Source organism: Carettochelys insculpta, chromosome 5, assembly GCF_033958435.1.
Source record: "Carettochelys insculpta isolate YL-2023 chromosome 5, ASM3395843v1, whole genome shotgun sequence".
Taxonomy (NCBI): Eukaryota; Metazoa; Chordata; order Testudines; family Carettochelyidae; genus Carettochelys; species Carettochelys insculpta.
Window position 1 is genome coordinate 85,417,856 of NC_134141.1, and position 15,813 is coordinate 85,433,668.

At 40.7% G+C, this 15,813-nt stretch overlaps 1 protein-coding gene across 2 annotated transcripts in view; it reads right to left on the reverse strand.

Moving 5' to 3' along the window:
* Positions 1-15,813, reverse strand: part of CERT1 (ceramide transporter 1) — a 115,964-nt gene that overhangs the window by 25,656 nt on the left and 74,495 nt on the right. For both annotated transcript variants that reach the window (XM_074995435.1, XM_074995437.1), the window contains exons 7-9: positions 12,522-12,679; positions 5,356-5,448; positions 164-250 (exon numbers count right to left, since the gene is read on the reverse strand). In XM_074995435.1, coding sequence (XP_074851536.1) covers positions 164-250; positions 5,356-5,448; positions 12,522-12,679 — 338 coding nt within the window. The remainder of the gene's footprint in view (positions 1-163; positions 251-5,355; positions 5,449-12,521; positions 12,680-15,813) is intronic.

Below are 15,813 nucleotides of genomic sequence, written 5' to 3' on the forward strand. Positions count from 1 at the left end.
CAGAGCCAGACACCAGCTCCCCATCCCCCTGAGTCAAGTTAAACCAAAATATGCGAAACCTGAATGAGCATATCTTGAATGCGCATATCTCGGGGGTTCGACTATTTTTTTTTCCCCAAGTAGAAACAAAATTGCTCCTTAAAACATTTAGTACTGTTAATACCTGTTCTTCTATCTTATCCTGTCTGTCAAGAGCAGCTTCAACTGCATCAAAGAATTCTTCTTCATTAATCAGACTATTAGGACCCTCCTAAACCAAAACACAGAAAAATAAACTGTTAAAGGAAATGGAGGAAACAAAAATACTACATTTCTGAAAACTGAGTTTAATTTAAAAAATTAAAGTCACCCAATTTGATAAGCTGCAATTATTTATTATCAGTGTAAAGAAGTTCTAATTGTACTAGCAGATGGAGCACATAGTAAATATAGTTATGAACCTATTACACAAAAGCTGTTTTTTGCAACAGCAAATCCTTTTTTTACTATTACTTGAGTTAGACAAAACTCTTAAGATTATAGCTCAAAATAAAGAACTACTTCGTAAAATAAGATAATACTCCAAAATTGATGCACTTATAGAGCTATAATTTAAGAGCCATATCATAAGCCAACAAGAGCCAGGAACGTCTCACTTACACTTTACGTTTTACATATTGTGCGCGCGCTCTCTCGCTCTTGCTCTCTGTCAGAATTCTTTTACAAAGTTTGTGACAAAAGTATTTTCATAATAAGCTGTATTTCAGACATGTAAAACTGACAACAAGTAAGATATATTCATTGTCTATGCACAGAAAAATTAAAAAGGAAAAAACCTGCATTGTGAAGCTTAAATTTGATCTCAACATTCGTTACTGAAGCTTGATCACAAAGTTTCATTAACACCCTCCCCCCCCAAAAAAAGAATTGTTACACTGGCCTTTTTAAGACTAATCTGATCGATGAAATCTTGGATCCCTGAAACCTATGAACCTATCAACTCAAAAGGTTTTAGTTTGTCACTTTTATCTTTGCACAATGAAATCAATTTTAGTTTTTAGATGGCAGTTGATGAACATTTCCACTTCACTTTAGCATGAATCCATGTAATAGACTCTGTGGTTTAACATATGAAGTTATATTTTACAGATTTACTTAGCAGAAACTACATTTATAACAACCCATATTTTAATATCAAAGCTCATTCTATTAAAATAACGTTCAAATCTTCTTCAGCTACCTTAGAGAAACATCTTGATATTTTGTGTGCTGTTCTTGTTTCAGTGAATAGGTGTAGGGGGTGAGAGGGTAGAGGGATTTTTTTTTTTTAAAGCTGTTTGTATACTGAATAATCTTTCTAAAAGGGCCTAAACCAGAAATTCAAAATTCATTTTTTTGGTAAATCTTGCTAAGTGACAGTGACTGTTTTTGGGAGTAGATTGAATTTTAAAGAAATAAAGAAGCTTTAAAAACATTCACAAAGAGAATTGTTTATAAACGTAAGTATTTAGAAACAACCTCATTTTTATCTAGTGGGGGAGAGGTAGATACTGGGGACGCAGAGTGGCAATGGCCCAGGAGATGGACTGGAACACATAGGAGGATTACAGGGTCATGCTATCCAATTTCAAAATGAGACAGTTCCGGGTTTGACCAGGTACTAATTGGAGGGTCAGAAACAGTGTTTCCTTTAACCTGAACACTTGGGCAGTCACCCAGGAGAGATTCAGATGCCATCCAGCTGATTAGCTGAGCACCCACAGCCACCAACATGTGTTTCTATGGGTGGTGCACATGCATTGGTGCATATAAAATTCATTCTGCACATGGATGCAAAAATTAGAGGGAACACTGATCAGAAGATATCAGAAGCAAAGAGAAAATAAATTGAAACAGTGAACTGAAGACAAACCACTAAACTGATGCATGTTGAATCTGCAAATGGCCAGTAGCTGCATTTGCTTCCCAGCTTTTCTTGTAAGGAGAATTAAATAGATTACCTCCCTGCCCTATTCAAAGCAGTAGGATGGCCCTAACCACTCACCCTTTCTTCCTTCTTCTGTGGATAGCCACTAGCAGCCTGACTTTACTCTCTGGCAAACTCAGACTCAAATTATGAGTGCTTGCCAGTCACCCACTAGCAAAGGATTTGGGGACGTGCATACTCCCATTAAAAGATAGGCCACTTGGAGACCAACCATTTACCTCAAAGAAATTCATTGAATTTAAGCAAAAAGTTGCAAAATTAGAAGACTTCCACTGTAGACAAAAAGCCCTTCATGCATCATTATTTGGTGTCCCCCTGACTAGTAAAAGCCACCCTGGCTCATAACTACAGAAATGACAGTATCTGAGACAAGAAGTTCAACCAGTGTTGTGCTGAAATCAGCTGCAGCCTGTGAAGTTAATTTCCCTTTTTGTGATTCTGTCAGCTGATAAATTCAGGAAATTGATGGAGATATTTGGCAAACTGCTCTTGAAAAGAGCCCAAGAAAGCCAATACTTATTTTAAATTGCTGAAATTATGGTACCTTATTGTATCCAACATAACATTTGTCCAATATGAGTGGGAAAGACCTTTATGTGAGATTTTAAAAATTTTATTTCCTTATGTCAGTAATAAAATCAAATACAAAAATGTTAGTGTTAGAAGTAAATTACTCCACTTAGCAAGGCCCCTATACACTCACAAACTTCACACTTTCATGAACTCCTAAAGTAAAATCAATGTTTTTTTTTTTATCCATAATGCAACCATTTAATTCAAGTAAGTACCACCCTAAACTGTGAAGGTCTGATGCTTGCAGAAGCCTAGGAACTTTACTTTTGAAATTTTTAATTCTTCTTAAATCACAGTGCTAGATTTCACAACAGAGAAAAAGCTGAGGCTGGAAGAGGAAGCATGGTGTGATACGAAGTGAATGAAGAAATAATAATTGAATAAAATGATTATTCCTTAGTTTATCAATTTAAATAAAATGCGATACTTAGTTGTTTTCAGTAGACCTTCTATGGAAATTCAGTACCTTTTTCAGGCTTATGGGCAGATACTTTCAACTAACTTATTCCTTACAATTATAATTATTTATTGATGAATTTCAATGAAAGCTGAAATTCCTGACTACTATATATATTAATATTTGATCTTTTTTCTTCAAACTCCTGCAGTGTACCATAGCGCTTATTCAGAGACTTGCTGCATGTAAAGTTGGGATATAAGACTACAATGCCACCTTTTGTGCACTAAAGCTATGTTTATGCAGTGCGAACTGTGGGGCGGTGACTTGCAGAACACACCAATTTGTTGCAGTCTAACTGCCCTGGATGGGTGCTGCCAGTGCAAACTAAAATGCACTTAAGTTCATGTTGAATATGACTATGTTAAAGTGAACAAGGCCCCTTTTAGTTTGCACTTGCAGCATTCACGTGGCAGTTAGTGACACTCATTCACACAGCCACAGTCCCAACTCCAGGACTATATAGACAAATCTTTAATTAGTGTGTTTGGCAATCCAACACTATGTAACTACTAATGCACTGTGGTAATGTCCACATGGTGAAGTAGCGTACAGCAGGCTACTGCACTGCAGATGTCCATTACAGCTTGCATCTTAGCCCCCATAAGGACAAGCCCTTCATCATGGAAAGATAAATTCTGTAACATGCATCAGTCCATTCCAAAGTTCAAAGTTCAGACAGTGGTTCAGGATACACTAGTGCAGATCCTGGAGTACAATGCAACTGCTTTTTTTAATCATAGGACCAGCTGATTCTCTTCCCAACAGGAAAAGAGGATACCTCAGTGTACAGGAATCTTCTTGTAGCATCAACATAGCAAAGCAGCTCCATCGACTCGCCACACTCCCTACTGCTGTCATAAGGGGCATGGTTTGGGAAAGGGGGTCTGCGGGTGGGGCATAATCTACTATTTCTTAATCTCCAGCTGGTACAGGTTCACACTCCCAAATCTGGCACTATCCAAGGTTCTGCTAGACCACGGCTCTTGGAGGACCAGTGCGTCCTGGGGCTAGGAGAAGGAGAGGCCAGCTAGACCAGCAGCAGGAGCTGAGGGCAGGGCTACCACAGCTGGTCTGGCAGCAAGGGGTTGGGGGCAACAGTGGCCAGAGAGCTTGGGTGCAGTGGCCAGGACTGGGAAGCTGACAATCCAGGCCAGGCAGGAAGCTGTGGCCCAGGGAAGCCAGGGCTGCAGAGGGATGGCTGGGGCCAGGAGCTAGTGGCTGGGGAGCCTGCTGAGTTGTAGGGTGTTGGGAAGCTGTGGGCAACAGTGGGGAGGGAAGCCCAGGAGCAGGGGCTGGAGGCTAGTAGGCAGGCAGAACTGACCACCTCTTGTGCAGCACAAATCCCTGGTCCGGGACCACTCAGCTCCTAAGGGTGCCAGAGCAGGGAGACTGAACCTGTATATTTTCATTTCAAGGGGGAGTGAAGAATCCACCGCTGTACTTCATCCCTCTGTTAGCTGCACTGGGTACTCCTTAACCACAGCAGAGCAGCTGAACCTAAAAGACCACACACAAAGCAGATGCTGGGAATCTTAGAACAAAACATATTAATATTTTCTCAGTCAAGATTTGCCCCTTTGCATTTACGTACTTTTGACCTACTTGGAAATGAAAGTGTAAATGCCTGTAATTCAGCTTTTTGCAGTATGGGTGCATAAGCTTCATAATATTCCACGAAGAGGTCTATGTTTATGCCTGCAAAATTTGACCCACTGCATACTTGAGTAGGAAGCTTAGATTTTTGTAAGTTTACTGACGGATACTTTAAAAGAAAGATGAGAACGCACAAATCATTTTAAAGGGACAATAGCAAAGAAAAAACAGCTATTGAAATTAATTTAAGATACTTTACCAGTCTCTAAGTTCAATTATTGTTTCTATATGTGCTTTTTTCTATTTCAAATCTTTTTTCCCCACCTCTTCCCAGTTCTGCATAAGTAACACATACAAACAGGGAAAACCTGACTATGACAGGGCAGGGGCAGAATGCAAAACTAACTATCCACAAAGAGTTATCAAATGTATGAAGCAAACAAAAGACAAATCAGATATTTTCAGTGCAGCTAATAAGTTAAATATTTCAGTCAAAAAATATTCTACAGCTTCACTAGGTACATTTAGATGTGCCAGATCACCTCCACCTCATTATCTACAATTTTATGGATTGAAACCCTTCCTACAAGTTTCATTGTTGCAGAGTAAATACTAAATCAATATTGCTGTCAGTTACACAGGAAAGTCACATGTCTACGAGTTTAGATATATATACAAAAAAAGTCACTGATGAGGGATACATGTTAGTCATAAAGGAATTTAATGTGAAAATACTAAAAGAAGAAATAAGCATAATTCATACCTCATAGTCAGGCCCTCCAAAATGGCACTTTTTCTTAAGTTCCGTCATGGCATTTTTGTATGCTTCTTCTATTCTTCGCCTTTTCTCAATTTCCTAAAAGAGTACACGATTAAAATGTTGAAGTTATTTATCAGACAAAAACATTATACGAAAACATGACAAATGATGGCTGACCACTTTAAAAAATATTGTGGGTATCTCCTTACACTGTTTTAATTTCATTTGTTTTGCACATTTGTGGCAGTACTTAAGTTCATGAACATTATGCATGGCTCTGGCTACACTGAGAAGTGTGCAAGTGCAGATGCTTAAGCTGACAAAAAACAGCTCTCCCACTGCTTATCTATTCTCCAGCTCTTGCAAGCAGTGTCGAAGACGACATAGCTCTGTCCATACCAGCTCTTAGGTTGGTGTAATTTATGTTGCTCAGGGAGATGGCTTATTCATGTAACTTATACTGACAAACTGTAGCGTGAACATAGCCTACATACCTAGCTAATTAGCCTAGCCTTAAAAACAAAGGTGTACAAGTTTGTATAATCCAGCATCTTTGCACTGAAAACAGTCCTGCTCCAGGGAGATCTGTAGGCATCTTCTGATGGTTGTATCAAAATATGGAAATAAACATTCCTTAGAGTGAGAGCCACAAATCTACCAGATATCAAAATAGTTATGAGGGATCCAAGTACCAGCCTTCCGAATCAAAAACTTCCAGATGTACTGGTTTAATTTTCTTAGATCCAAGATAAGAGGTATAATCCCATTTATCCTTGGTAGTAGTAAATAATGGGAGAAACAGTCCTGATCTGGGTTTTTTTGTTTTTTTTTTATATAAAGACCGCCTCTATTGCTACCTCTAGTAAAAAGAGTGAATTTCTGTTCTTCATAGTGTCTGGAGAGAACCCAGAAAAGGGGGCATCCTCAAACTAAATGGTATAAGCCTTTTTTTATTATGTTCATAACCCATCTGTGGTAATATTTCGCAACTTATTAAAATAGGATAGATGGGAGGGAGGAGACAAGATCAGTTTGCCACTCCCAATCTTGATGCAGCATGTAAAGAAGAATTCTTTGGTTTCACTCTCTATATTGTGGTTCAGAAGCAGAAAAACTCTGAACGACGAAATCATCTCAGTATAATTTGAAGACAACAGAAAAAAGTGGAGAGTACTGTCTGGTATCTAAAAGCAGGTGCAAGAGTTCTCATTTGAAATGATTGCAGAAGACCCCACGTCCCAGCCGTCGACCTCATCTTCCATTTTTTTTTCCCCAAGTCTTTGCTCATTTTAGAACCAAAGAGAGCATTTCCCACAAATCAAAGATCCTCAACGTATTTTGTTTCAAAGGAAAGAAAGGAGGACTATAACATATATGTGCAAAGAGTTACGGCAGTGGCTACTGATCTTGAAACTGCACAGGACTTCAAAGCATGCCTTAAGAGCGTACTTAGCCATATTCAGTCATTTGGTATGGGCACTGACTACTCTTTGATTAACGTAAGTAATATCCGCTGTAAAAAAATTGCAGTTTTGCCCAAATGATTAAAGGGGTACCAAGCCAGGATAGCCTGAGAGGTTGTGATTCTCATGATCAGAAGACTGCAAGAAAATAATTTTCTTCCCAAAGATCTAGTGTTTTCCCCTCTCTGACATCAAGCACACAACATATACATCCAGACCTTAATCTCCTTTGTTTAGGTTGCATCAATGCGTACAGTTTTGGGGGTTTTTTGGTTTTGTTTTGTTTTTGCTTTTTTAAGCTAGCAATTGAGAGAACGATGGATTATTCTATGCTGTTACACATGGTTGCAAGAGACCCTGAATGATAGGCAAGTATATACCTTGTGGTTATCAAGGACAGGGTGGGGAGCTTCCTCTACTAACACATATGGGGTGTTTAAAATAGTACCCCTTCTGTTGACTAGTTCCTTTAATTGATCAGCATCTTTAGGAGGAGACAGCTGAAAACTCAGGAGAGGAGTCCCCAGATAACTCCTGTCTATGATGCTGAATGTCTATTTGACGTGACTCCTCCTCCTCTTCTTTGTAAAACATATCAAGAACAATACCATGTTATTTATCTTTCTCTTCTGGATCCCACAGTCTAGTATCCAAGTTTCTCAGATCTGTTGTGGCACCATAACCTTCACATGAGAACTGAGATGTAGATCTTAAAAAAGACTGACAGGGTAGTCTTAACAGTCAGCCAACTTAACTAACAATTCAGGGTGGTATCTGCTAATCCTGCCAATTGTTAAATCTGGCATTATGTAATCAGGATGACAAAAGGTATCTGTGTCTACTTAAGGAAAAAAGATACTCAAAAGGTAATGGCAATAGAGCTGCTGGACAGAAGAGACTGATTCAGCTTTTCTGCTAAATGCAGAACCCATCCTGAGAAATTATGAGAGATACAACTGAAGTAGGAATCAGCTACACAGGCGACAATATCTTATACAGTTCCCCAATACAGTAGTCCCTTGAGTTACACAAGGGTTGCGGTGCCACGTACCCTCTTGTAACCCAAATTTCACATAACCTATTGGGGGAGAGGGGGGACAGCTTTTTTCCCAGTGGAACACACATTCTGAAGCCAGGGAAGCAGCAGGAGCACCTGGAGCTCCTTTTGAAAGATAAGAGCTGGGGTTGGGAGTGGGGGCAGTTGGGGAGGGTTAAGCCTGGCGGTGAGTTGGGGGTGGAGGGGTTAAGCCTGGGGTGGGTTAGGGCTGCAATGGGGTGTGGGGGCTGGAGTTCAGCTGAGCAAGTGCCGGGGGAGTTTTTTGGGGGATGACTATGGGCAAAGGTGGTGAGCTGGGGCAGCATGCGGCGAGTGGGGGAGATTTGAGCCTAAGCTGCGCACAGGAGTGGGGAGAGGAGCTTATCCAGAGCCACGCATAGTGGTAGTAAGCTAGGCTGTGCAGGGGTTTGAACCAGGATGGAGTTGGTGAGCTGGAGCCGCACATGGGGTTTTTGAAATGGGGCAGGGAGGGTGTGAGCCAGAGCCGTGCACGGGAATGGTGAGCCAGGCCACAGCGGGTTTGAATGGGGGCTGTGCGGGGCTGGGGGAAGTGGGATTTTGAGTTGCACTTAACTCGCATTCAAAGTTAAGCACAACTTGAAATTGCCTATTCTGAGCGTCTACTGTACTCGTGAGGAATCAAGAGGATCCAAGGCACATTGTTCCGAGTGTAGTTGTGCAGTAAACAATAGATGGAACTGCAAGTGATGAGATATTCTGACCTGTTGCCTGGGAACATTGTGATCCATAAAAGGCTTGGATCCACAAATCCATAATCTGAAGTCTCAGATTACTCATTTGGAACGGGAAATCTTCCCAGGCACCAAAATATTTTTCACCTGGGTTGTCTTATTCCTCAGAAACAAGAGGGAGAGATCCATAGGAGCTGCAAGGATAGTTTCAAACAAAAAGCAACATGTTTCAGTCAAACTGCACCTTTCTTAGCACTGGGTCCGAAGATATAGCTAACAAGAGCTCAGTTAGAGCATCAGTGCAGAGGATGACCATTTCAACTGTCTTTCTGGAACAAGAAGTGCTCAGTTCCAATTCAGGCTTCTAATAACCACCATGCCCCAAAAAGCTTTTCTGATTCATAAGAGTTAACAGATAAAGTTTCTTGTAGTAAAAGGGCTTGGAAATCTATTGTGCCTCTCTTTTCTGGCACATAGAGTAAAGGTACCACGTACAGTAACACAAAGAGAATGGGCCTCAAACACTGAACTGAGTGTAGGCATTCAGTGCAGGAAAAGCCAGGGGTCTGATTTGAATCTCCTGTGTCTGTCTTCAGATCCTCCATCAATGCCCATGTTGACAGTAACATGGGCATTGATGGTGGATCTGAAGAATGATATTAATCACAAGAGTTTGTCAAGGCTAGTTCAATGTATGTAAACTACATGCCGACAGTATTTTTTTGCCACCACCAGCAATAGAACAGTCTTAACAAAAGTTATAGTGTTAGAATATACACCAAAGTTGAACAAATCCACGCTAAAAATTCACTCTTACACAATGATATTTGTAAAGCTATGCTCTAAAGCAGGGGTTGGCAACTCCTGGCCTGCATTCCATTCCTGGCACATGAGGCAATTTACTTCAGCAAGCGAGGTGGGAGCTCAGCTCTGCCCCTCTTCCACCCATCCAGACTGCAAGGAAAGGGGCCAGAGATCCCACCAGAGCACGGGGCCCCAGAGATGGGCACTCTGTCTCGGAAAGGTTACTGACCCCACTATAGAAAAAGTATATTTTATATATATATATATATATATATATATATATATATATATATATATATATATTTATTTGAATCAGTATTCTACTCCAAGCTTCGACTGGCTGAGAAAGACATTTCCTGAAAGATCCCAGGCCTAAGAGACCACTCCAACTACATACAGGCAGTGGCAGATAAAATAGCAAAATCCCAGCAGATTTTCAGATCTGAGTTTTGGCTATCAGAGGGCTGGAACTTAGACCTGTTGCTTGGGAAGAGAAGGAATTCTGAATTTAATATGTCAGCATGCTATAAAAACCGAGGTAAAACCAGAGATACCACATGACAGAGTATAGTATCATGGGGAATTCAAACACGAAGCAGCAAAGGACCAAAGCAAATGTTAGCAACCTTTGTGAGGCAGAGAGCTGCTATGTACGGTCCAAATGTCAGTCATACTTTTTAATGACCCTAATAGTCCTAATCATAACAAATTTATTAATAAATAAAGATGTAGAGCTTTACTGTTTGTCTTTAAATTTCCATCTGGCTAGGTTTATTAAGTACCTGACAGTATCTAGGATTTTAATACAGGAAGAGCCTCTCTTATCCCGGATTCTCTGGTCCAGCAACATCCCATGTCTGACAGAGGAAAGTGACTCACCCAAGACCCTCCCTTCCACTGCTTCACCCCCCGTGGCAGGGAGACAGCTGGGACATGGAGCCCTGCCACCAGCTCCTCCAGACCTCGGATGGTGTTGGAGCTGAGGGTGCACTATCAGCAGTCCCACAGGGTGGAATGGGGCTGAAGCCAAGGGTGGCCTGCAGCGGGGACCCCAGCCTGGGCATGGAGCCCCAGCCAGCAACCAGGGGAGCCAGTCAAGGCATGGAGCTGAGCGGGGGGTGGGCTGGCAGGGGCATGGAGCCCAGCCAGCAGCCCCACATCCCCCTCCCCCTGCCGGACTTACCAGCTTGCACTGCTCCTCATGGAGGGAGCAAGAAATGAGAAGGTGGCACAGACCGCCATTCCGGATGGCTCGCTGGCAGGACTCGCTAGTACTTCTCTGCGCCCCTGCTGCACACGGGGAGGAGAGGTGGGGCTGAGCGTGCAGCTGAAAAGCGGATGGTGTGCTATTTATGGTATGCATGCCAGGGGTTGCTGACCCCCCAGATTAGAGGGCTGCATATGTGGCAGGCTAAGCACAGTGAAAGCTGGGCATTGGGATTCAAATCATTAAGAGCTATAGCAACAGACATGCTTCCAGTAACCTCATCTGAATGGAGAAGAGATTATAACCATATCATCTATGCTTTGGCAATACTGATTGTCACTGAACAGATTAATCTTGAACCACTATTAAAAACATAAGAATGGCCATATTGGGTCAGAATGAAGGTCCATCTAGCTCAGTATCCTGTCTTCCAACAGTGGACAATGCCAAAAGTCCAAGAGGGAATGAACAAAAACAGGTGACATTAAAGTGATCCCTCTCCTGTCATCCATTTCTGGCCACTGACAAACAGGCTCGGGACACCATTCCTACCCATCCTGGTTAATAGTCACTGATGGACCTAACCTCCATGAATGTATCTAGTTCTTTTTCAAAACCTGTTAAAGTCATAGTCTTCGCAACACCCTCTGGCAAGCAGTTCCACAGGCCTACCACCCCATGTGCTACACGGGGAAAAAAAAAAGTTTCCTTTTGTTGGTTTTAAGCTTGATACCCATCAATTTCATTTGGTGACCTCTAGTTCTTATGTTATGGGAACAAAGATAACTTTTCATTTTTCCTCACTACTCATAATTTTATAGGCCTCTATCATATCATCCCTTGTTCTCCTCTTTGCTAAACTGAAAAGTCCCAATCTTTCTAGTCACCTTTCATATCATGCCCCTTCTAAACCCTTAAGTCATTTTGGTTGCCTCTTTCTGGACCTTTTCCAATGCCAACTTATCTTTTTTGATATGAGGCAACCACATCTGTATGCAGTAGTCATGATGTGGGTGTACCATGGATTTATATAGAGGCAATAAGAAAGTCTCTTATTCTCTAACCCATATTTAATGATTCGTAACAGTCTTTGCTTTTTTGATAGCTGCTAAATACAAAAAAAAGGAAAAGAGTGTGCCCAAGAAACACCTGCCATAGAGACCTGAAGGCAGACACTTTTAAAAAAAAAGGACACACCTGGTCAGAGCTGGGACAGGGGACACTGGTGAATGGTCCTCAATGGCCTATACTCCAAGATGCAGGGGTGGAAAAGACTTACTATTACTACTGGATAGTGTTTGAGAATTATCCACAATGACTCCAAGATCTCTCTCTCTCGAGTGCTTATAACTAAACTAGTACCCAAGTGCCATTAGTAATTAACTACAGACAGGTTGGTGGTGTTTTCTTTCTTTAAAGTTGCTTCCCTAATTAGTGTGTGATTTGATTGATCAGAATTTAGAATTCTTTGTTTTCAACAGGTATATTAATTACACCATAAATGTAGGCAGTATTTTAAAATAGCAAAAGAGCCCCCCTACAGAACAGTTGTGCCTGGGTATTACCATTATTCTTTATCATTATAATTCACATAGTACTACAGATTTGTAGAGCACTTTCGAAAAGCAAGTTGCATGAAATATGCCTACTGTTACAGAGACCTGCTAGCTCGTCTCTACATTTAAAAAACAAATTAGGAACACTTTCTGAAATTAGGTGTGAGTAGAAGACTAGAATAGGATGGCTGAAATGCTGCTACACGATCTGCCCTAGGATTGATCTTTGGCATTTGCCTACTTTTAATTAACTTAGTTTACATCCTGAAACTTTCTATAACACTGCATTGAACAGGAACTCAGGTTAATATCTTCACCACAATTAATGTTTCAGACAAAATGAAAAATAACTTAATTGTAGTAGCAAAGCGAAAGAAAAGAGTCTCCTACCTTATCCAGTCTTTTTTGCCAGCTTTCCTCACGTTTCACCATAAGTTCAATACAATGAGAAAGTGTAGCAAGGATTCCAGCTGTAGTTGCCTTGAAAGTTATAGCTTCCCCTTTAAAGTCTATGCCATTAATTCCTTTGGGTGTTACATGTGGAAACACTAAAACAAACAGATAATATTCTTTCACTCTGATGACTTAGTGACTCAAATGAACACTGTATTACGTAACCCTTGGATTACAACCAGATGTCTACAGAGAACTCTAGCTAGCCACTGGAAAATTTGTTTAAAAAATAAAAATAAAGGAGATCAACAATTTCCAGCTATCCACAGCAGCAGGAAAGAGGCTCAAAGGCAGGAGGAATGCATTCTTTCAGCATCTTACTGTAGTGTATTTGGTATGCTATGTTACTCAGCAAATCATGTGGGTGGAGGGAGTGGTAATACTTTCTAACAACAGCAATTTGACAGCTTGAAGTGGGATCTAATTAAAACAGAACAACCTTAAAATTTAACTGGTAACATACTGAAAAAGCAACACTTCAAATGTAATCATACCACCCAAAATGAAATATTAAAGTTGGTTTAAATGGATGATTGAGGTTTTTTAAAATAGTAATAAAGTAAATTGCATTATCTTTAAAAGGTAACCATTATAGAAAGTGTGCTGAATTCTCTTTAAGCACAATGAGTTCTGTAGTTTCAAATACTTCATGCTGTCAGCCAAGCCATCTGTTGCTAAGGCTATTTAAACAAACCACTTAATTTGACACAAGTATTATACAAAAGATGTGTAGGGTGAAAATTCCTCAGGCAGGCCATGGTTTGTGCTAAAGAGCCCCTGTTCAGTTCTTAAAGTCTGGAGTAGGCCTGTAATATAGAAACCCATCTAGCATGAGTGGAAAGATACCTTGTTGGGCCCCCTTCTCCCTCATCTCCCTCACAATACCCAGAGAAGGGCAGGAAGGGCCTTGAAGTCTGAAAGGAGGAATAGCTGCTTCGGCGACTACATTCCAAGAAGAGGCCCTACATGTGGAAACCAATTGAGTGCTGTGTCCTATTAATGACTTGTGTTTTAAATCTTTTAGATAACACCCCCAGAGGTCCCAGTGTGGAGACATTGCCACATTCTCTATCCTATCGTAACACAACTGGTCACTGTATATCTGTTTTGTTTCACATGTAGAGGAAGCCACCTGTACTTCTATATATTTTATATTATTTAGGTAGTCTGACAATGACGTCTTGAGCTTGCACAAGCTCATTGGTTGTGGACTTGCATGTGGCTGAGGAGTCTGAGCTTTGAACAGCATGGGTGTTCACAGTGGGGGCAAGGGAATTGTTCTGGCTCTGCTGGTGCAGCTGCTGCTGCTTCCTTCCTCTCACGAGCATCAATGAGCCGTACGTGTCACTGCTCTTCAAAGTTGTCATATGCGTGTCGTACGAGAGTATGCCAGCCTGTTGGGTCTTTTGCATGCTGCTCTAGCTGATCTGGGTTTAAACCAGCATGGGCAATGTTGGCCTTCACGTAGAGATAAGATGCTCTATAAAGCTATGGGCGGAGATACTCTAACCTTTTTAACCTTTTCGATTATTGGCTTATGTCCATTTCATCTTGCTGCTAGAATCTATCCAGGCATGGGTGACACCCATACCGTAGTTTCCCTCCACCCATCAATAACCTACACAATCCATTGTAATCTGTTGTTTGGCAGTGCTTCACCGAGTCTTGATGGGAGAAGTGGTACTCCACCAGTGCTGTGTGTAATAAACCCTCCTACTTCCTTCATACACGGTGTCCAGACTTTGTTCCAACAGGATGATCAAATAGCAAACACTGTACAGGTCATGCCACAAAATACTAGAAAGCATAGCAACTTACCTGTTAAAACTAATAGTTAGATGAGAAAGTAACACATAACTGAACAAATTAACAACCAGCTTCCCAGCAATAACATTAATCGTATGGTCTGTCAGTTTAGCAGTGTTATTTCCTTTGCATTTGTCAGATTTTATGAATTTTTAAAACAGATGAATGTTTGTATAAACCCATGTAACACGTATTTGCCTGACAAACTGATCTAATTCCTTTAGCTGTCTAAGCTATTCAAATAAAAAATATTGATGTAATTGTTTTCTAAATGGTAAAAAAGATTGTCAACACACACAGTCCAGTGGGAATGGAAAGAGTGTCACATGATTTCAATGAGTGAGCTAATGCTCCAGAGACACTTAGAACTGCCTCCTTTCACAATATTAGGTAGCTTTTTGAAGGGAGAGAACGATTTCATTATTTATCATTGGTTACGTATAAATTAAAGATTCAAATAACCTTACCTATGTGCATTGTGACGTAAATACAAATCGTATTCTCATACAGATCAAGCATACTCTATGTGGAAAAATGTAGGGAAATATCAGAGGTAGCAGTGTTAGTCTGCATCTTCACAAAACAAAAAAGCAGTCCTGTAGCACTTTAAAGACCAACAAAACAATTTATTAGGTGATGAGCTTTTGTGGAACAGACCCACCTGAGAATTTTCCACATCTGAAGAAGTGCATCTGTTCCACAAAAGCTCATCACCTAATAAATTATTTTTATTAGTCTTTAAAGTGCTACAGGATTTTGTTGTTTTGTTTTGTAGAGAAATATTTAATTTATAGAAGAAAAGAAAGCTGTGGAAGGAAAAGCTTTTGTTCCACAGGGACAGTGGAGCTCTGTCTATGTGGCGCGATATACACACTATGGGGCTGTAATTTCTAAAGCCCACACACACTGTGCAGTAATTGACTTGTGTAGAACTTGCTGGTGTGCACTACATTTTCCGTAGTGTGCTTTACCATAATATGGTGTTAAAGCACACTAAAGGTTTCCCAGTGGGCTAACAGCACTGTTATATCACAGCACTAGAGAACATCTAGAGCACACCCACAAAATCTAATGTGCACTTTTATGCATTTTTTAAATCAATGAACCAATAAAAAACAATAATATTTTACTACTGAAATTAGAGATGGATGGGAAGTATCAAAAGAGGGATTAAGGGAGGAGGCTGTAGTTCCCTGTTTTCTCAAAAAACTGAGTGACTATTAAGGGCTTCCTGATTTTTTGGGCTGCATGAAAAATACTAACACAGATGAATGCAGCAAATGCTAGAAAGACCCAAAATCATGATACCTACAACTCCTCCAACTCTTTATATCAGAGTCTAGTATTGGGAAGACATTGGGTTCTATTTTCAAGTACAGTAAAACCTTAGTATTCTCGCACTCTGGTAACTGGCACATTCAGC